Source organism: Epinephelus lanceolatus, chromosome 13, assembly GCF_041903045.1.
Source record: "Epinephelus lanceolatus isolate andai-2023 chromosome 13, ASM4190304v1, whole genome shotgun sequence".
Lineage (NCBI taxonomy): Eukaryota > Metazoa > Chordata > Actinopteri > Perciformes > Serranidae > Epinephelus > Epinephelus lanceolatus.
In genome coordinates this window covers 10,784,774-10,807,083 of record NC_135746.1, presented here as the reverse complement: position 1 = coordinate 10,807,083, position 22,310 = coordinate 10,784,774, and the positions used below count along the sequence as shown (strand labels likewise).

Sequence of the window (22,310 nt, the reverse complement as noted above, 5' to 3'; positions counted from 1 at the left end):
AAACTCTCTTTTTGCATTGTCAAGTCTTTCTAGTATACATCAGGCTGTTCTCATGCAATGTTTTATGAGTTTACTTACAAAAAGTAATGCACCAGCATTTGTTTATAAGCCATGTAATGTGAAGGTCTGTGATCACGTGACCAATACGCTGATGGGGGTGAAGAGGGAAGCTGTATAAAAAGCGAAAGTCTGCAGAAGGAGACAGGTTGAAGTGGTGGATGGGTCAAACAAACACAGGACTTCCCCCTATGAGACCTGTGCAGGGTAGGGTAGGATAGGCTAGGATGGGATGTCATGGGATGGAATAGGATAGGATAGGATAGGATAGGATAGGATTGACTTAATTAATCCCTGAGGGGGAAACTAGTTGGGCACCATAAACAAAAAGACATAGACAGAATCCACACATGAGCTAACACAAGGCATAGCTAACATAGTTCCATTGCAACAATTAGCACGACAGTCAAAAACCAATACCAACACAAAAGTGCAATATGCCAAAGTACCACCATGCAAACAGTTTGCAGATAATAACAGCGTCATTCATTTCTGTGTGTACTAAATTAATAGACACAATGAATAAATAGATGGTAAGAAAAGACAGCATTATTCGTTACAAAGCCTAACTGCTTGTAGGACCAAATTAATCATGAACCTTTCAATGGAGCATTTTGGCAATAGGAGTCGACTGCTCCTGCTGCTCCTTTTAATGATACTGTGCATGGGATGGTCGTCCCATGACATGACAAAATACTATGGAGCTTCCGTCTGGTTATCAGCTCTGTTACGGTCTCCAGAGAATCTGGAGTCAGGCCAATTGATCCAGCCATCTTAATCAACATATTGATCAACTTATTGATCCCACTGATCCCAAACCTAACCTATGTGACTTTAAGGATGCAATGTTACGTTATGTATGTGACGACACCATTAGTAGGGTGCTAATTTGTAAGATATCATAGGAACCATATGATGTTGTGTTGTTGTAAACATCCACTGTTTTCCATTCTTTGAGGTTTGACTGGCACTTTTTGAATTAAATGATCTTGTTACACCCTCTTCTTCTACTGCTTATCTCAATGGACCAACTCCCAATATTCACGCAACAATAGTGGAAGGAAAAGTGCATACATTTGCCTTTTGCAGATTTGCTGAAAATTTTGTGGATAAAACAGTTGTTACTGAAGGACATGTGATGTACGCTGGCCAAAAACACAAATACAAGTACACAATTTTTACAGAATAAAACAACAATGATACTTTAAATTAAATTATTGTGTTATCAGAATCTGATAATTCTGGTCCAATGTAATTTGAAAAATTATGTGTTAAAGTACCTTGCCCAACAACGATATACAGTGCACCTGTCTTTTTCCTTGAATTTCTCTCTTTCCGTCCACTCTCCCTTTATTTTTCTCTCCATATATGTCTCCTTCTCTTTCCGTCTTTCTGTCTTTCACACTCTTAGACTCCATCATTAACCTCCCACACTACCAGTGGGTGCTTTGTGGAGTTCTCTGTGTAATTATAGTCATTAGTCTGGGTAATATCTAGGCACACAGACATAGACACACACACACATGCCCACACACACACACACACACACACACATCTCCCACATGTGACACACAGGGGATCCAAGAGCTTTTCACACACGCAGAATTGTTGGAGTAGACTTTTCAAACCGAGAAGATTAAAGATTTAATGAACCTTTATTGTTGCAGCGGAGGATTATTGAGCACATGTATATTCTATTCTTTATCTAACTGCACATTTGCGTTCACAGAAAGCTATTTCCTTCATGGTTTGCTTTGTTCAGATCAACTAAAGTGCAGTTTAAAAGGTGCCATATGAGGTCAGCAGCCACAAAGTGAGGAACAGTGAGAGGCTTTTTTTTTTTACTGCTTTGATAATTTGCCTGCGGTGTTAGACTTCATCTTCATTAAGAAAACATTTCCTTCAAATGATATGGCATATTTCCCGTAACATCCAACAGCTACCATGTTCAAAGCCATGAATTATTTCTGTTTCATTAACCTCCAATCATAAAACAAAGGAGACACTGGTAGGATAATGAGAAAGCACAGAACTCTGATGCTGATCTCTTGGATGCCAGTAACTGGAACAACACCAGACCAGCATTGCTCTGCAAAAGCATCACTGATCAAACACATATCAGGTGAATTTTCCCTGGACATTAGAGCTAAAAGGTTTGGTTTACAGTGAATTAAAGATGCTTTAATCAATATTTGTGTACCAACAAGGGATCAAATGACTACGTGCACTGCGACAGGAGTCACTAGCAGGAGGCAAGTGGGAAAACAGCAGTGTCATGTTTTGTTATTGTCGATCCAGACTGTGCAACTTGTATAGGCATCCGTATGTGGCATCAAAGCAACATGGCTCCATGTTGATGCAATCTGTCTTCCCTCGCACACTTTATATCTTAACACAGAGATTTAACAACAAGCTGGCGAACAAAGTGGAGCATTTGGAAGCTAAAGGGACAGATATTTCCATCAGAAGTTGGTAGAGACCAAAAACGGAGCTAAAACTGGAGTGAATTTTGGACCTATATTCAACAGATGGCCAGTACCACGACTGCAGGTGAATGCTAATGCTGGGTGTAGATAGACAACAGTTTGCTAACAGGTTCACCATATGAACTTAAAGTTGATGGATGATATGTCAGCTCATCCATCCATCCATTTTCCTCCAGTTATCCGGGGCCAGGTCGCATCCCTAACCCCAGCAACACTTTCCAGCTCCTCCTACGGGACCCCAAGGGATTTCCAGACCAGATGAGATATGTAGTCTCTCCAGCGTGTTCTGGGTCTGCCCGGGGGCCTCCTACCTCCTATAAATACAATTAAATAAATTTAATATTTTCCACTCTGTGCCATCTGATGACTCAAAAATGACTGAAACACCTTGCTCTCCTTCATGTTCATGGCGATATTTTGGACAGTCTGGACACTGATGCCCTAATGAGGGCCTTTCTGTAATGTAATTTTTTGCTGCCGCTGGCCAGCTTGCATATGTCTTTGGAGATTGGGCTTTGGCTATGTGTTATGTTCCTGTTCTTGTGATTTTGAGTCTGGTCTGTAGATCTGAATAATCGTTTTCATATCTAGATTGGCAATGAGCGCGATTACAACCTAAAAAGTTGCATTTTTTTATGTATTTTCCATGACCTCCGAGTAGCTCAGTGGTTAGGTCGGGCTTCCCATGCACAAAGGCATTGTCGCAGCTGCCATGGGTTCGATTCCAGCTTGCGGCCATTTGCTGCATGTCATCCTATTTCCATCATCCCATTTCACACAAAAAAATAATCTCTAGAACAGTCTTAAATGCCATAAAGGGGCCGAAAAGATTAAATGCGCAACTTCGGGTTTATACAAAAACAAATTTGGGCAGAGTTTTATTTGCTCATTTCCAACCTAGACAGGATATACGAACATCCAAAAAGTATAGGGCCACTGTGACACATCTTATTACTGTGTTGCCACAGTGTTCTGCCTTCTCTTATAGCACCCCTGTTCAGACTACATTCGTGTGGCTATGCCCTCATGTGGCCAAATAATTGGTTACTGCAGGTGTAAGGCATTTTTAAAGCTAAAATATTTACTGGTTCTAATCTCTCTGATGTGATTATTTGCTCATTTTCTTGAATGAACTCTCAAACAAACCAAGCAATTTGAAAATGGTACTTTGGGCTGTGGCAAATTGATTTTCCTATGCCTGACATTTTACATGTAATAATGGAAATAATCGTTAGTCGCAGCCCTAATTGATGTAAACGTTGATCATGTTTGTAGGTACAGCAAATACCAATTTCTTCCAACATTTATGATGAGAAAACTACTGTTGAGTGAACGCAGTGCACATGACTGGTATCTGAAAAACATACCAGAATGTGTAAATCCTGCCAAAGATGGAAGTGATGTGTAACCATTCAGCCACCAGCTTGCTGTCAATCATGGCCCATGTGTGGAGGTGGGCAGCTCCACCAGCAGCCAGAGCATCTGCTGGTGGGCGTGGCCTCTGCGCCCTGAAAATGTTTCTGTCTGATCAGACCATAACGGCGTTGGGTGGAATCTCATTTTAGCCCACTGTTGCTCTTTCTGTGAGATGCTTTGAAATGAGCATCGGTTAAAAGCCTGAAAGGAAAAGTAAATGTCCAATTCATCTTTCCTTGTCCACATGTAAACATTGCACTTCCTTTTTTACTGGGCTGCTTACTATTCTGGGATTGTGCTTGTACCACAGTTGACTTTTTGGAGACCATTCCAAAAAAGGCCAGTGTAGGGCATGTGAAAGTAAATATTATGGTGCACATAAAGATTTGTCAGATATTACGGGACCAACTGGGTATATCTGGTATGTTTGTGTTTCTATAGAAAGAATTGTTTTGACAGAGCTCTCAGTTTTAGCTTGCCTGATAACTTATAGTCTTTGAGAGCTGTAAAAGCGCTATACAAATAAAATGTATGATTACAATTAATGAGAAAGAGAGCGATATAAATAGAGACGGAGACAGAGAGAAAACCAGAGAAACAGACTGAGAGAGAAAAAAGTGATAAGAAACTTCTACATGAGTCGACTTTGGCCTTTACTCGCTCCCGAGAAACAAGATGCAGCTGGCAGCTGGGCCGTTCTCGTCCCTCCCTCCCCCCACCTGCTCGGCTTGTTCCGTTATTTGAATTCCTCCAATGTGACAAGAAATGGAGCTAGCTGAAAGAGAGGGACCAAGGCCATGAGGCACACAACGCCCACCAGGCATTTCTTGTGTGGCATTCAGTGTTCGCAGCAGTCAATTCAGTATTTGCAAAAGGGTACAAAAAGCCTGCCAAGAGCAGGTCTAAACATCAGCTGACTCTGTGTATAATTTATGATTTTTGCATAAATCAAAACATTCCTTTGCCTTTATGACTCAAACATTAAGAAAACACCTCACATTCAGACAGTTCTGCAAAAGACTGTTTATACTCAATGAGACTTTGTGAATAAACACAATCTAAAAAAAGGTTCTGTAATATTCTGAGTGGAACCAAAAGACATTCTAATATTTTATTTGATTCAGCTTATCTTAACAAGCCAGTTAAGGGACACTTTATCAACAATAACAATTCTGTAATGCAGAATTCCATCAAGGCTGTTTACTCAGTCTGAATTCAATGACTGGCATGTCTCACAAATCAGAGTTAGGGAGCGATCACACCGAGATGAAATGCTAGAAACGAGACGCCAGTAAAACCATTGTTTTCCTATGATACGGCGCGTCTGACCAGCATTGAAGCGTCTTTTTAGACAGGCGTTTTTCTGGCGTCTTTTTAGACGCACGTTTTTGTAGACGCCTTTTTTTTAGACGCGCATAGACGCTGAAAAGTTAAAATATTTTCAACTTTTTGAGCGTCAGATGCCAGTAGCTAGCGCGCATTGAATAAGCGCTACCAGCGTTTCAAGCGTCTTTGAAGCATCCGCGTCTCATTTCTGTGTGATCACCCCCTTTGAGTTAAAAACATGCTCAATTATACAAACCCCATGGATGTAAAGTTATTTAAGAATGCTGTTGGTAAATGCAGTCCAGTCACCAGAGGTAAATGTGGCATTGTACATTTCTGCAAACAACAAATTGTGACATTTGTACATTTCATACTTATCACATCAACATTTCTAAAGCAACTTAGTTCAGACTACATGTTTATGAGCTGACTTCCTCGTCGGGAGAAGGAGGGGATGGTGGAGGGCGTCACAGCTATACCCAACAGATGTCATGCTGCAGACCAGTGTTTAAGACCAACAAAGAACAAAACCGGTTGTTTTTTAGGACATTGGCCGCATTTCCAGCCATGATTGTGCCACCAAAACCAGGTGTTTTGAGCCAAAACATGATGGTTCTGTGCCTTAACCTAACCACACATTACCTGCAGTGTTATTTAAATGTAGTTTCAACATACTGTAATAATGTACAAAAGCTACATACCTGTAGTTTGCATAAACATACAATGTCAATATTTATTCTCTCAATTGGGTGGGAACAGGGCTGAAAATTAACTTTTTGGCTCGCCTGCCAAGAGGACTGGTAGATGAAAAAAATCCACCGGCCAAGCATATTTTTTACCAGTTAAAATAATGAATTGCCTTTTTCTGTCACATATACATTTGTTTCAGTACTTTTCATTGAGATAATACAGCATTGTGTTGAATACAAGCTTAAAGGAGAGGCCAGAGTGAAATTTGAAGTAAAATTAGTTTAATATTGTCAAGTTTTGAGCTCAAAATTCCATTTGCATTTTGTACTTCAAACATTTGTACTGCAAACATAACAATAATTTACAGTAACGTAGCAGGCTATGTGACACTTGCTGCGTTCATAGTCATGGATGTTCTCCAGCTTCATCGTTTACCGATGACAAACAAGTTACTTTTTTTTTTTCTTTAGCATATTGCCGACATACATTACAGCTCATTACTGCACCCTCAGCATCATAGTGTAGCCTGCCTCCTTAAAGCCGTTATCACCAAACCTCCATTTCTCACAAAACTGTCTTTTTTTCTGTAACGTTTCAGCTTCAGCTTCGTCCTCGTCTGTGTTTTTCGTTTTGGGAATCAGATCTGGGTTCATTTTGATGATAAATGAGACAAAATCTAAAACATTCTGTAGCACATTGGAAATGTAGAGTAGTCGAGGGTATGCTACTTCATGCAATGCGAACATTTCCCAAAATCCATCATTTTTGGATGGTGATTCACTGTTAAATGTGCAGTTTGTATTGTGTCCAAAACTTTATATTTTTGCAGTATTATCTGTGTTCCTGTAATCACTGAAAGACTGGTTTCATTTGTAATGCTATTTATCAATCTAGGTTGTTTTGGTGTTAATTGGAGAGTGCTGGAGATACCAGCCATAAAGACATCTGCCTTCTCTCTAGCATAACAGAACTAAATGGCTGCTTGTGGTGCTCACTGCACCACACCCATCAACTGCATCACAGTCGCCCCATTCACAAAAAAATAAATAGACACTGCTAGAATCAATGTGAAATGACGCCAACGAAACGCTGCCGGCTGGTACAATGATAGTTAAGTAGGTAAATCTTGATATTTCACTGTCAACATGAGGTAGACCCGTGATACACAGAGTAAAATTCATGGTTGTCATGGAAACATCCTGTAATGAAATAATTTGATTGGTGTGAACTGAGATACACAAACGTCTCTGTGTGACACAACACACACACACACACACACACACACACACACACATACACAATGCATTTACTCCACAATGAGCGGGGCCTGGGAAGGTCCAGGTCTCCAGATAACAAGATAAGGAATAATATTGGATTTCATCAGGCATACGAGGATTGTCCACAGAGACAATCCCATTTTCAGCCAAGTGGATGTGAGCAGCGATATGTGTGCGTGTGTACTTTTCTGTGCTCTTTCCCAAGGAATAGATCCACTACTGCCGTGGCCAGATACTCACGACGGCGGCCACTTAAATACTGACACATTTACTCGGGGACACTGAGTGGACGGTGTGAGATATCGCTGTGTCAAATGGCTTCACTCCACAATGTGAACCTGTTATTTCTTCTGGGCAGTGGAGAGTGTTTTTCTGTTTCCAATGCTTTTATTTTGGCTAATGGAACTTTGCTGTTGTCACCCCTGACTTTTCACAATACATTTTTTTAGTAAAATATCTTGACAGCTATTGAACAGACTGTAATGACATCTGGTCCAGATATTCATGGTTTTAAAGCAACAAAACTCTGGTCAATAAATACTTGGTTTTATATGCAAATGCCTCCAAAGCTAATGACGTTCTAATCAGTCACACTGGTGGAGCTGCAGTGAAGGGTCACTAAAAAACAATCTGTGTTGTTTGTTTGTCTTAAACTGTGGTCTGCAGTTTGGCAGTTGCCTCGCCTAGATGTTGCGCTGTCCGCCATCCCCTCCACCTCCCAATAGGGGTGGGCGATATGGCCCTAAAATAATATCATGATATTTCAGGGTATTATTGTGATGATGATATTCTTGATATTCTGGACCTTTATGCTCTGCCATTTCTCCTCTAATCATCACATTGTAGCCTGTAACAGGCTGTTATGATACCATAAGTATTGCACACTCACATATGTGTAGTTTTTGTTGAGACTCTGTGCTGCTGCCAGAGGAGCCGCTGAATGAGTTCCCTCTGAGCGGCAAGTCACTACAAGAGTCTAAGAAGTCCGGGGCTGTTCATAAAACACTGAGGACGCCACAGTTTATTCCACACTACTGAAGCTGCTCCTCTTTTTAGAACCACTGCAGAGTCGGTGACAGTTACGCTTTCAGCCATGCTTGTTGTTGCCGTGGGTAACAGTATGGCGTCAATGTCAACAAGTATAAATACTGTGAGTGTCACGATATGAATTTTCCATATGTTATTAAAAATTATACCAGTATCATCGTGAATGAGATGATATGGCACATCCCATCCTCCCAATGACAAACTCAACTCATATACTACCTCACTTTAGTAACACTGACATGTATGAAATGTACAATGCCTTCTTCTGGCGACTGAGCTGTGTTTTTCATTAGAGGCAAGCACACATCTCTTCTGGTTTATTTCATTGGAAAGTCTGGTGTCTGGTAAACTTCATTGGGAAATAAACCAGACTGGAAAACTCCTTCCAAGGCTTTGCATCATGTTGAGCTAAACACATCACCAGAGCCAAATGCACTGACACCAAAGCACCACATCGGGACTGTTAAAAAACAAACCTTTTAATGAACCGTGTCGTTTTTGGTAACGGGATGTTTTTGCTGTTTGTGTCCCACAGGTACTTTCATCTCAGCGTTCACGGTGCTGTGTGGAGCTCGCAGCGAGCTGATCTCAGAGCGAGGTGTTTGTTGTGTGTTCTGGCTCAACGTGGCAGCAGCCCTCATTCAGATACTGACAGCTGTTATCATGGTTGGATGGATCATGAGCATCTTCTGGGGAATGGACATGGTCATCCTGGCAAGTCAGTACTTGTCTCGCTGTGTTTACCTTTCCGTCTGACAGTCTTCTCTCCAGTTCTTTTTTTATTTTTAGTCTTGCCTCCTTTTCTTTTGTTTGTCTGTCTCGCACATGTGACATGTAGAGGTAGGAGTTCATCCGTGCAATATAAAAACTGCAAGAGTGCATGACAAGCGCACATGGAAGAGGAGTGTATACGATTAAGGACTGAGTCCCATGTGTCACTGTAAACTCTGACTTGAGTTAAAAGCAGAAAAATAACTTTGTCAGAGTTCTTTATAATGTGCTGCATGTTAGTCTGGAGGTTTAAACTCGTGTTGTCTCAGTCAGTGATTAAAACTGGATTTTCAGCTCTTACAGAGAAAACTCTGCTGGGTTCAGACTGTTTACAACACAGCTTCACTCACGGATAACCGAGCCTACTACCTGCCTGTCAAACAGCAAACAAACCATAAACTTTCTCGAGACAGCCTGGATCTGAGTGGAGTCCTGCAGGAATCAACCGATGCTCGCTCTGCCTGTATGATGCTGCTGCGGTTCAGCGGCTAACAAGCAGAGCTAGTGGCTAACAGCCTCCGCTGCAACCAACAAACAGACCAACAAAATCCATTCAACAGTCCCACCATCCACAGTCGGACACACACGACTGCTTATTTACTGTCAAATTACAGCTCAAAACTCACGACAGCTGATACTGCTTCAGTGTAAATGCTTTGCAGGGGAAATATCCTGGCACCAACTATTAACTGGCTTTTGCCAACCTGTTGGTGCTCCAATCTCACACTGCATACGGTCTGATAGCCCACCACTAGTCATGTCTCGTCACGCCAATGAAAAACAAACATTCATCCTGGCATACTTTTAAAAATCTATTTTTAGCTCATCAACATCTTATCTTAGTCTTAGGAAAAAGGTCATTGATAAACATTATTCTTCTTAACCTCAACTTATCAGAGCACACATGGGAGAAGTTAACCCTCAGGCAGGAAGCCTGTTTTTGGCATTTCCGCATTAGATTTCTGGTAGAAATCTAATGCGGAAATGCCAAAAACAGTTAATCAAATGACCCCTTGAGGCTGGCTCCAAAACAGAGTCAATCCCCATAGAACCCCATGTTCAAATGCCCAACAGAAATAAACATCTTTACAGCCTGGTACAAAAAATGGTTTTGGTCTCTTTAGCTAATTTCAACAATCATGACAACTGTGCAGGGCATAATTAAGGGCGGGGCCGAAATGCACAACTCGAGGCCCTGTCTCGATATTTCTGCTCATTGGTTCAGTAAACCAGGGTTATGTTACTGTGTGTTCATTTGATCATGTAATATATCTGACTTAAAGCGAGGTCAGCTCATGGTGGGAATGCTCTCAGTGACAGGCTGTCTGCAGGGCGTCGCTACAGTCTGTGAGTCAGATCCAACCCTCACTCCTCCAACACTCCAACCTCTCGTCCAAAGTTGGTCACTTCTGGCTACAAAAAAAAAAAAAAAAACAGATGGCAACAGATGAAATGCCAAAATCGAGGCTTCAAAATGGCAGTCCACAAACCAATGGGTGAGGTTCCGGAAAATGTCCAGTATTTTTTTCCTTAACCTAACCGAAACAGGGCTTTCTGAAAGCAAGCGTCTCCCAATGGCTGTCAGAGCCGGTGATCCAGAACAAGGTTTATCTGACATTAGAAACCAATTATCAGCTGTTTGATAACATAGTCAAGCCGAAGGGTCATGTTTTATATTACCATTTACAAGAGTAGAGACATTTTAAGGCATGAAGGGATTTTTTTCATGTAAAAGCACTTCTAAATATGTAATTCTGCTGAACAGAGATGAGGTTTTGGGAGTGCAATCAATGCCCAGAGAGGTACTTTAAAGATTTATGTCTTCGGTGGGAACCAACAGGCTTGAGTCTGAGTGCCACAGACAGGTTAGAAAGCAATGAGAGACTATGAGTACTTTTATTTCTCCCTCATTTAAAACTAGTTTATATAATGTGTTGTCCAAATATCTAAAATGTTTAGAATCCTTTATAAATGGTCACACTCAGTGACCGAGCTAAAAGCCAGACACCATTCATTTTGGGACAGTCTGTCCTTGAAAACACTCGAGACGAAAAAATAATATAATGCCAGCCTTGTCGTAGCACCTCTGCACGACATTAATGGTTTTATATTTTTCTCGCTGAAATGTCAGACAGAAAGAAAGAAAGAAAGAAAGAAAGAAAGAAAGAAAGAAAAAGGAAAGCAAGAATTTAAGAAATAAAGACAGAAAAAACAGGTAGATACAAAGAGCAGAGATGGGAGAGGTTGGGTGTAGTGTGTTCTCCTCAGGCATTGATGCATGAACAAGTGCACACACACACACACACACACACACACACACACAGGAGTCACCATTCTCCCTCTGCGCCGAAGCAGCCTTTGAATTACCACAGCGCTCTCCCCTTTGTGTGTACGAGTGTGCATTTGTGAGGTAATTGCTACCTGCTCGTGCAACCCAATGCGTGTTGGTACATACATGCCTGCGAGATTCTGTGTGTTTATGTGTGTGAGGTACAGTAATTGTGTGTGTGGGAGTGAGCAGCCCCCCCACGGTGCGTTTTTGTTCACTGCGCCCCACTGTTTTTCAGGCCCCCAGGCACACGTCTCCTTATTCAATTGTTGCTGCTCAAAATCCATACCCCTGTTAGCGCTCGCAGCTAGCCGCATATTGAATATTTATAGTGAATATGAAAACGATTTCCCAGTTAGCACTGAAGGCCTGGCTCAATTCATGCATGTTGTTTGCCTCTAAGATCAATTATTATTCAACTATTCATCACCACAATACACGTTTTTGTAGTTTTGGGATGCTCTTATTCAGCCATTCCCTCTTTTCTCCTCTGTGCAATGAATCACTCTGATAATGCGGCATATTTATTTGCTTCTCCTTCGCTCTCTGATGAGCCTGTGTGATCATCACTCTTTCCATACCTCCATCTCCACTCTGTCTTTCTTGAACCCCACTCCCTCTCTTTTCTTGCTCCTATCTATATAATGATCATGGTATTATCTTCCTCCCACTGATCGCCTTACTTCTGCCTCTCTCTATCTAATGATTGTTCCTATTTGATCTTGCTCCCTCTTCTTCTCTTTCTCACATTATTCCTCCCACTCTCTGCCCACCTCCCCGTGTCCCTCTCGCCTCAGTTTTTTTGTTTTTGCGTCCCCGTCTCCATATTTCTGCTCATCGATCCAGTAAACCAGGGTTATGTTACTGTATGTGTGTTCATTTGATCATGTAATGTATCTGAGTTAAAGCGAGGTCAGCTCCTGTTCAAAGGTTTTCTGTTTCTCTTGAAAGTAACAAGACTGCTCTGCAGGGATTTCTCATTTTGTCCAAAAAGCCTCTTTTGTGTTGCTTCAATAGAGTCAACTTCTGTGTGATAATACTTGAAAAGTATTAAACAGCTCACTAACTGTCTCTCTTGTCTCGTCTCTCCTCCCTCTGTTCTCCTTCCTCACGAACTGAAGTTTCTGATGGTAAGTGTTTCTATTTTTCCTTACACACCAACATGCATGGATTACTCAATGGATTACTCAACTACCAGGCACAGACCCCGGAGCCCAAAGTGTCAGGGGGCCCCGTGGCCTTCATTTGCAAAATGTCACTCAAATTAACTAGGAAGAGACTCAAAAAGACATTAAGAGATGCAAAGGTACTGCAAAGAGACACAAAATAACTACAAAAAACAGCAAAACAACCATGAAGAGACACAAGACTACTACAAGGAGACACAAAATGACCACAAAAGAGACGCAAAGAACTGCAAGGAGAACAAAATAAATACAATAATTGGCATAACAACCACAAGGAGACACAAAATGACTACAAAGCAACACAAGGCTACCAAAAAAAGACACAAAATGACCTCAAAGAGACTCAAAAGTACCTCAATAACAGATATTTATCTCAAAGAGACCCAAACTACAACAAAAAGAAACAGAAGAACCACGAGGAGACACAAAGAGACATAAAACAACCAAAAAAAGACAAAATTACCTCTAAAGAAACACAAAAGTACCTAAATAAGACAGAAAATTACCTTAAAAAGACCTAAACTACTTCAAAAGGAAACAAAACAACCATGAGGAGACACAAAGAGACACAAAGAGACACAAATTGACTACAGAGACATATGATGACAAAAAAAGACAAAATTATCTCAAAGAAACACAAAAGTACCTCAATAAGATAGAAAATGACCTTAAAAAGACCTAAACTACTTCAAAAGGAGACAAAACAACCAACGAGGAGACACAAAGAGACACAAATTGATTCCAAAGACACCAAAACAAACAAGCAAACAAAAAAACTCGAAGAGACATAAAAGTCCCTCAATAAGACAGAAAATTACCTTAGAGACCCAAACTACAACCAAAAGACACAAATTGACTACAAAGAGACATAAAACAACCCCAAAAAGACAAAATTACCTCAGAGACACAAAGGTACCTCAATTAGACAGAAATATACCTTTAACGAGACCCACACTACCACAAAGAGGCACAAAACAACCACAATGAGACACAAAGAGACACAAATTGACTCCAAAAAAGCCAAAATTACCTCAAAGAGACACAAAAGTACCTCAGTAAGACAAAAAAAATACCTCAAAGACCCACACTATTACAGAAAGAAACAATTCAACCGAGAGGAGACACAAACTGACTAGAGAAACACAAACCGACCACAAAAAAGACAAAATTACCTCAAAGAGACACAAAACTACCTCAGTAAGACAAAAATTTCCTGAAAGAAACCAAAACTACTACAAAAAGACACAAAACCACCTGGAGAAACGAGGAGACACAAAACGACAAACAGATGCGTAATGACTACAAAGAGACACAAAACCACCACAACGTCTGTGTGACTTGCTGTTATGATGGAGAGGTGGTGTGGTCCTTTGCATACTGATATCGGTTCCCAGGGGTCCATTATCTCATAATTTGCCCATGCTCACAAACAATCCCGCAGCGAGATGATAAAATCATAGAGTTATGTGTACAGAAGCACGTCTCAGAAAATACGAAGAGTCAGCTTTACTAAATTTAACATCGCTAACAAATAAGCCAAAACAAATAAATCACATTTCCCAGGCTTGAAAATACTTACAAAAACATTGATTCAGAACTTTCTCATGATCTTTGATCTTGGTCATCATTTAATTATGTTTGGTATCTTCACAAAAATCTCAGGAGCTTAAGCATTAAAGTTCATTCTTGACCTTTGAAATAGTTTTTGTCAGTGGACAGTGTTGCTGAATTGTCATGGAGGTGGCTCTCATGACACATTAGCACTTTAAAGACTTCTCATGTGTGTTTGCTTCACAAGCAATTATTCGAAAAATTGTCGAATAGTTGCCATGATTTTCGAATAGTGTTTTTGCTTGTGCTGCCCATCCCTAGTATGTATAGCGCCTACTCTACAGAGTATGTGGATTTTATGTACGTAAGATGCGCAAATATTTGGTAATTTTTTTTAAGGAGTGTAGTTGGTTAGAGTGTGCACTCCATGCTCGCACCGACAGCTTGACAAACCATCACAAAGGGGCGGGGCTTAGTGAAAGGTAAATTAAGTTTTGATATTTTTTTCCTGCAAGACAGTACTTTTTAGATAACCAATACGTGTTTTGTTGGTAATGGAATATTGGCAACGGCATCACTGAGTAGGCAGTATACCCTCCTGAGACCCTCTGTCCTTATGAATCCACATTTTGGGTTTTCCTGACCTTATACTACATTCTGCTTAACTTAGACATGTTGTCCTCGTTTGTGGACACTTTTTTGTGCCATCTAGTGGCGATAAAAGCACAATACACTAATCCATGTAAAAACAAGATGGCAGCCATCTCTGCCAAGTCAGTCTGCAGCCGATCCTGACACAAAGGTAGACAAGGTCCAAAACCTGATGCTTGTAGTTTGATATGGCAACAAATTTGACCAATGTTAGCAACAGTAATAAGATAAGACACTGTTAATTAGGAAGTTCTTCTTTGAGGACATTGGGACTTTATTGTCATTCTTGTTTGAGGACATTGGGACTTAATTATTATTGACAATTAGAGATGTACCGATACCACTTTTTCCTTCCCGATACCGACCCCTGAACCTTAGGTATCTGCCGATACCGAGAACCGTTCCGATACCAGCACATTAAAAAAAATGGATGGGATATGAATTGTTGTATGTCTCAACTCCTAAACTCTATGTAAAATATTAAGAAATAAATACATAATAGTAGAATGAATGCCATAAAACTTTTTTTTAATTATTATTATTCAGTGCAGCCACACAGTTTGGTAAAAAAGACATTTTAAAGGCTACGGTAGAATGCTTTTTAAACTCCGCTCCATTTCCGTTTAGTTTGCCTGTAGCGTGCGTATGCTTAATGACGTGAGGCATTACATGGTATCGGATTGGTCATAGGCTGTACTCGCCAATACCCGATACCGCATTTTAGATAGTATCTGAGGCATTTCTGATACTGGTATCGGTATCGGTACATCTCTATTGACAATGTTTAGTTTTTTATCTTCATCAGGTCCTACTGATCCCAAATAGCTAGGAGAAATTAAAAATGCTTACCAAACAAAAGTTCTGGTCTCGGGAGGATACAGAACATACAAATTAAGGACGCATTCAAACTGGCTCTGTTTGGTCCGCTTTAAATGAACCCTGGTCAGCTTCCCCGGATAGTACAGTTCGTTTGGAGTCGTGTGAATGCTCATTCAAACTCTGGTGCAGACCAAACGAGCAAACCCTGGTCCGCTTGAAAACTGGGGGTCTCGGTTCACTTGCAAATGAACTCTGGTGCGGTTCGCTTACAGTGGGAAATGCAAACGGACTATCCAACAAACCATAGAGAGAAAATGAACCAAAGAGTGATGTAGAGCGCAGTGCATTTTGGGCAGAAAAAAAAAAGAAAAGCCAACAGCGCAAACTGGGAGAAGCAGAGGTAAAAAAAGAAAAAGTTAGAAAATGTCTCCTGAGCAGACGTGGAGTAGTGAGGAGGTGCAGGCCGTCACTGATATAAATTTGGTGTTGCTCCATTGTTTTTGTGGTGACGGCTTAAGGGAATGGATTTTCGCTTTCGGTACTGGCCAATCGATGAGCCGGGTTTTCTTCTTCCTCATGCTTTTTTCCTTCCTGGTCAGTGGTCGTTTCGGGCAATACCGCCCCCAAAATAGCAGCTGTTGTAACTGCATGACACTGTCCAGGTGGTTTGGTCAGCTTTAAAAAGTGCAGTGTGAAAGTGAACCGAATCAAATGAAGGTGTGAAATTTTTTCGGCATTCTCCACCCAATCAAACCGAGTCCCCCAGACTATCCTGGTGTGATTGCGGCCTAAGTATGTAGTATATTAGCATCTAATTTCCGCAGACAACGACAGTCTTGATCAGCAGTTGATATTTGTTTAATTGCTCTGTCTAATGATGAAGACCATGTGATGTGATGTGACCAGTTGAAAGCTGCTGATTTAAATTTTTAAGCAAGTATTCAAACAGATAATAATAATACTAATGATAACAACAACAACAACTATTGATAAGAAATGTTATGTTTCCTGAACAGCCAAAACTAATTTAAAGCTGCCCTGAGGATTTTTTGTAAATAAAGTAATGTTTGGTTGTTTTTAAAACATGTATAATAAAGAGGCCTAAAAGACATGTTCAATAAAATTTCCTCCTCACAAAATGTTTGCAAAAACTGATTCTGGAACAATTTCAAACTTAAAGAGTTTACCTGTTACATGTTTGCTTGGTAGCATTATTCTTCTTCCCCCCTTTGTTGCCACATCTCTCAGTTTCTTGGTGTGCGTCCGCCAACAACTGAACAACTGTTATTCAGTGGCACAGTGTGAAACAATCAGCGGGATGGTGTATCACTAAGCATGAAAGCATGCATGCCCTCATGCGAGTGAATGTGATACTAACAAAACAGGGATCCAGTCTTAAAAAACATTGCTCCATTGTACAACTAGTAGTCAAAAACTCAACAGGGTACCTTTAAAAATGCAATTGGTCTTGGGAACAGAAATGATGTGGGTGTAGAGCTGTCCACTTCTGATCAAATTAGCTAAGACTCAGGCTCAAAGTTTTCAGTCTATTTAAAAGCATAATAAAAGGCAGGCTGGTATTATTTCCCTGGTATTGGAGAAGCTGGGTTAATGGCTTGCCAGACGATACTTGATAAATCATTAGGTCTTAATGGTCCAGCTGAGCTCCTTTTTGGTTGTTGCTTTCATTTCTCTCAATTAAATGAAATGGAGAAAGGCAATTATTGTCAAAAGTTCAAAATAAATGTTTAGTAATTACATGTAGCACTTTAAACCCCCTTAACTGGGGCCATAAAAGCCAGATAATAGGTTTCACAATTATTTCTATTTCAAGCATTCAGAAGTCTCTCTCTCTTCTCTTCCCCAGGCTACAGAGACCAGGGGCTTCCTCAGGACGTCTGAGAGAGGTCGCTCTCCTGTTTGATGGATCACACGGACAGTTTGACCTCTTTACCCTCTCTGATGCCTGATGGTGACCTTTAGCTTTGTGATGACCTGCCGTTGCCTATATTTCAAATGCCGGCCCACAGAGAGAAGCAGAGACGTGAAAATAAATTTGGCACATGGGAAACGAAGGAAGGAAAGAATCAGCTGACTGCTTCTGATTGCACGCTGCTGATTGGCTGAGCCCACTTCTACATTTAATTTAAAAGGAACAAGACAAGGAAAGAGAGACTAAAACTGTACAGTCACAAGGAAACAATGTGTTTGTATTTTGTTGAGTGAGTAACAGTGATTTTTGAATTCTGTCTTTTGATATTATTTCATGTATTTGAAAAAAAAAGTTAATATGTAAAAACTTGTAGAGCAGACTACATGTTATCTACATGACAGGATGAAGGAAATGAAGGAAGGACAATGTGTTGGCATGACTGAGGAAATTTAGATGCTGAGTTGCAAGCTTTTTTTCCGTATTTTTGGCTTGTGAATTTTGACAGATGAAAAAATGAAGGAAAAAAATCAAACAAAAACACTGACGTTATGTGGCGCATAACAGTTTTTCCAGAACCAGCGTAACCAGAGTTTTCACTGCCTCTCAACTGGCTGCCCTGTGCAGCAGCCAATCTGCTTAAAGAAGTTAATTTCAGTGTTAGGTGTCACTGGGTTTATCGTCCCATGGCCTGTGTCAAAGACTGACTTTAGCATTAGCCTCCAGTGGGATTTAGTGGCATTTCCATTGTGTGGTTCCATCTCTAACTGTTCAGTAATATTGTGTTTACAGCCAGTACAAAATCATACTTATTTGCCACTTAATCTGACAATCGCTGAGCACAAAATCAAAAATTACTAAAGTGATGAATGTAGAGCAAACATGTCTTCCACTGGAACATGTCATCCAACAACCCAGTTGACAGAAAAAAAGTTTGCATTGTACATTTCTGCTAACCACAGTTCAGTCAGATAACTCACGTTTAAATGTTAATTTCAACAGCAGAACATAGTAAGAGTTTGGCGTCTAGACTCCTGCCTCATCACTCCCTGCAGATGTTTACATGAGATATTGGAAAGTGATGATTAAATACTTTCCCCTTTAGCCGGAGCCTGCAGGTGGATGTTGGGGTGGAGGTGGGGCTGAAAGAGGGAGCAGCAGTACCGATGCAGGGCAGCAGCTGCACAGACAATGCAAAGGGAGAGCTGAGAAGAATTTGCAGCCTAAATAGACCAAATTTGTATTTTTCATATGTAGCAGATATGTTGAAACTTTATGTTTCAGTTTTCAAATTATATGCTGTGACAATAATGCGCTTACTGTGTGGTTAGGTTGAAGTACAAAAAACACTTTGTTAGGGTTAGCAATTAATTGTGTTTTTGCTTAAAATGTCCAGTTTGGTCATCACAAACACTGCTGGAAATGTGTCGTTCATTTTTGTCGCATCAAACATGCCTGGAAAATGTACTAACTAAAAAAAAATATCCACTTAAACCACAACAAATACGCCTGGAAATATACTGACATGCCATTTAAAAAAATACCCGGTTTTGTCGCGACAAACACAGCTGGAAATATCCCAACATGGTGTTAAAAAATACCCACTTTTGTCGCATTAAACATGCCTGGAAAATGTCCCAATGTGTCATTGAAAAAAATATCCAGCTTTGTCGCAACAGACACAGCAGAAAATGTCTCGATGTGTTGTTAAAAAAATACCCAGTTCTGTTGCGACAAACACAGCTAGAACAAGAGGGACATCGTCCTTCGGCCGAGGTCCCTAAATATCCCAACATGTCGTTGAAAAATACCCACTTTTGTAGCATCAAACATGCCTGGAAAAATGTCCAGGCAAGTGTCATTCAAAAAATATCCAGCTTTCCAACAAACACAGCTGGAAATGTCCTGATGTGTTGTTAAAAAATAGTTGGTTTTGTTGCATTAAACACGCTAGAAATGTCCCAGTGTATCATTTTAAAATAGCCCGTTTTGTCGCGACAAACACAACTGGAAATATCCAAACGTGTCGTTTAAAAGATCTCAAGCTTTGTCGCAACAAACACAGCTGGAAATATCCCAACGTGTCGAAGAAAAATACCCACTTTTGTTGCAAAAAACATGGCTGGAAATATCCAAACGTATCTTTTAAAAGATCTCAAGTTTTGTCGCAACAAACACAGCTGAAAATGTCCTGATGTGTCGTTTAAAAGATCTCCAGCTTTGTCACGACAAACACAGCTGGAAATATCCCAACGCGTCGAAGAAAAATACCCACTTTTGTCGCAAAAAACACGCCTGGAAAATGTCCCAACATGTCGTTTAAAAAATATCCAGCTTTCCAACAAACACAGCTGGAAATGTTCTGATGTGTTCTTAAAAAATACCCAGTTTTGTCGCAACAAACACAGCTGGAAATGTCGCTACATGTCATTCTAAAATAGCTGGTTTTGTTTGTTGGTCTTGAACAGTGGTCTGCAGCTTGACAGCTGTCTCGCCCAGGTGTTGCTCCATCCACCACCTCCTGCTCCTCCTCCTCCTGATGAGAAACTCAGCCATATACATATAATCTGAACTACATCACTTTTGAAATGTTGATATGATACGTATGAAAAGTACACATCTAACATATCTGTGGTTTGCAGAAATGTACAATACCGAGATTTTATTCTTGCGACTGGCCTGGATCAAACTATAAATGGCTCTGATACCTAATATTCAGGTTAGTGAGTTTGAATGCTAACTTGATTATGTTGGAGGAATAATTTGCCATCAGCCTATAGTTATTGCAGCTACAGAATTTTACTTTCCAGGCAATGTTTTAGTGTAATAGCAAACACATCTTTAACACAATGAGTCTCACTGCTGGTCACAAGATGTGTGTTATCCTAAAATTGCACTGCTGTGTGGAAAAATGACTCATGCCTCCTGATAATTGTTTGATTTGAATTTTCATACCTCTTAAACATGTAAAACAGTATCAGCAGAGGGATATTAAACCTTATTAGAACATGGTATCTAATTAACAATATGCCACTCTGGAAAACCATAGTTAGCACCCTGTCTGTCACATCATGACAAAGACACAGTTACAATGATGTCATTTAGGTTTGTGACTTTTTTTGAACAGCCTTTTTTGACTTGTTCAGTAAGGATCATGCATCATTCACATAAGAGACTAGATGAATATAAAAACCATAAAGATTTTAGGTTGTTGAATTCACTGTTTTTTGTGTACATTGTGTATATATTAACATGTGGGTGTTTGTGTGTGATTGGTAGTGTGCAATATTGGAAGTGGGGACTGGAGAATATAACTATGTGGGAAGGTGTGCAGGTTGTAAGTAAATATGAACAATTCTATCGCGTACAAGACTCAATCGAAAGGTTGTATAATTTATCACAGCTTGCCTTGGAACTGTCGATCCAAACAAAGCCTTTCCCATGATGCCGCACTGGCTTTCTCACGCGCTGTACTACTGGCTCACTTCCCTGAAAGTTTTCCAAGAGTTTCAAAAGTCAAAGAGCTTTAAACAAAGAGAATTAAACCAGCTTAGCCTCAGATGCAACACTGATAGAAAGTGGTGCACTTCGAAATCACTGCAGGTGTGTTTGCAGGAAGTGGTGGGTGATAAATTCAGTTACTGCTGAACAAATGGAACGGGCCCAAAATGGCACTGTTAGACAAAATACATACAGTACACCTTAAAAAACAGAAATGCAGATTTTTACCTCTTGTGTAATAAGGGATAGACTGAGCAAATGCCATGCAGCATTTCTGGAGAAAAGTGGAGATAAATTATGGTGAAATCATGATAGTGGTTGTGCCTCTACAGAAATCAAACTCCATGTGCATAACTCACAATGTTCATTTGATTTTCTACCTGTTCTGTTTCTCTGTTTTGTTTTAAATATCCCTGTAGGTTTTATTTATCCTCATTATCTTTGCCAAATGCCTTTTTTAAGAGTATTGCTGTATTTTCGATGACAACATTGTTTTTGACTGTGTATGTGTTGTACACTGTGTGTGTGTGAGACAGATGATGAGGATGATGTCTGTAACTGTGACAATATTTTATCCCTTACCAATGAAAAGTGTTCTCCCAGAAGTGTTTCTGTAGCAGTGATGCTGGAGTTTTTTGCTTTGTTGAGGTTTGGGTGCAATTTATAGATCTGAAATAACTGTTATTTGGACACTTTATTATAATGATGGTGGTGTCGTGCTAGCTTTTTGATTGTAGGATAAACATACTGCCATGTACAGTTTTTTGCATGCAACGCTTTGGTGTTGAGTCACTGTATAGATTAACACAAACACAGGCTAACTTTTGCTATTTTAAGATTGTAGCTTCATTCTGTGACTTTGCAACATTGGTTTTATTTTAAGTTGTTTGAGGTGACTGATAAAAAAAAACAATTAAAAAAGTTTTGGTTCAAATGGCTCAGTGCTTGTGACTGAATTGTGCATTTTTAATTTAACGTAAATCAGCATTTTGAGGGATTCATGAGCAGACTGTTCACCTTGTGAAACTGAGAAATTGTGGAGTCACTGTTTTTCAAAGCAAAGTCTTGGACTCGCCCGTATCTTTGTGGGATTAATATGTGCAAATTTTGTAAATATATGATGTGTCAATTCACATCAGACTCATGAATAAACATTCCCTTCTGAATGTGGCTACTGAGCTCACTACAGCCCATGACATCAAAGCTGCCAAAGCTGTGGTATCTTTGACATTTACCATGTTTCATTTTGCTACAAAATTTGCTCTGAATTCA

General features: G+C 40.1%; 1 protein-coding gene and 1 long non-coding RNA gene across 2 annotated transcripts in view; one reads left to right on the top strand and one right to left on the bottom strand.

The window, feature by feature from the left end:
- stum (stum, mechanosensory transduction mediator homolog) overlaps positions 1 to 21,974 on the top strand; it is a 44,138-nt gene extending 22,164 nt beyond the window's left edge. The window contains exons 2-3 of the mRNA XM_078173719.1: positions 8,835 to 9,017; positions 17,475 to 21,974. Coding sequence (XP_078029845.1) covers positions 8,835 to 9,017; positions 17,475 to 17,509 — 218 coding nt within the window. The 3' untranslated portion in view covers positions 17,510 to 21,974. The remainder of the gene's footprint in view (positions 1 to 8,834; positions 9,018 to 17,474) is intronic.
- On the bottom strand, positions 11,330 to 14,200 carry LOC144466520 (uncharacterized). The gene is made up of 2 exons (XR_013493126.1): positions 13,820 to 14,200; positions 11,330 to 13,758 (listed from the first exon to the last, which is right to left on the bottom strand). It is a non-coding gene; the product is annotated as an uncharacterized LOC144466520 (long non-coding RNA).
- Positions 21,975 to 22,310: the final 336 nt, after the last annotated feature.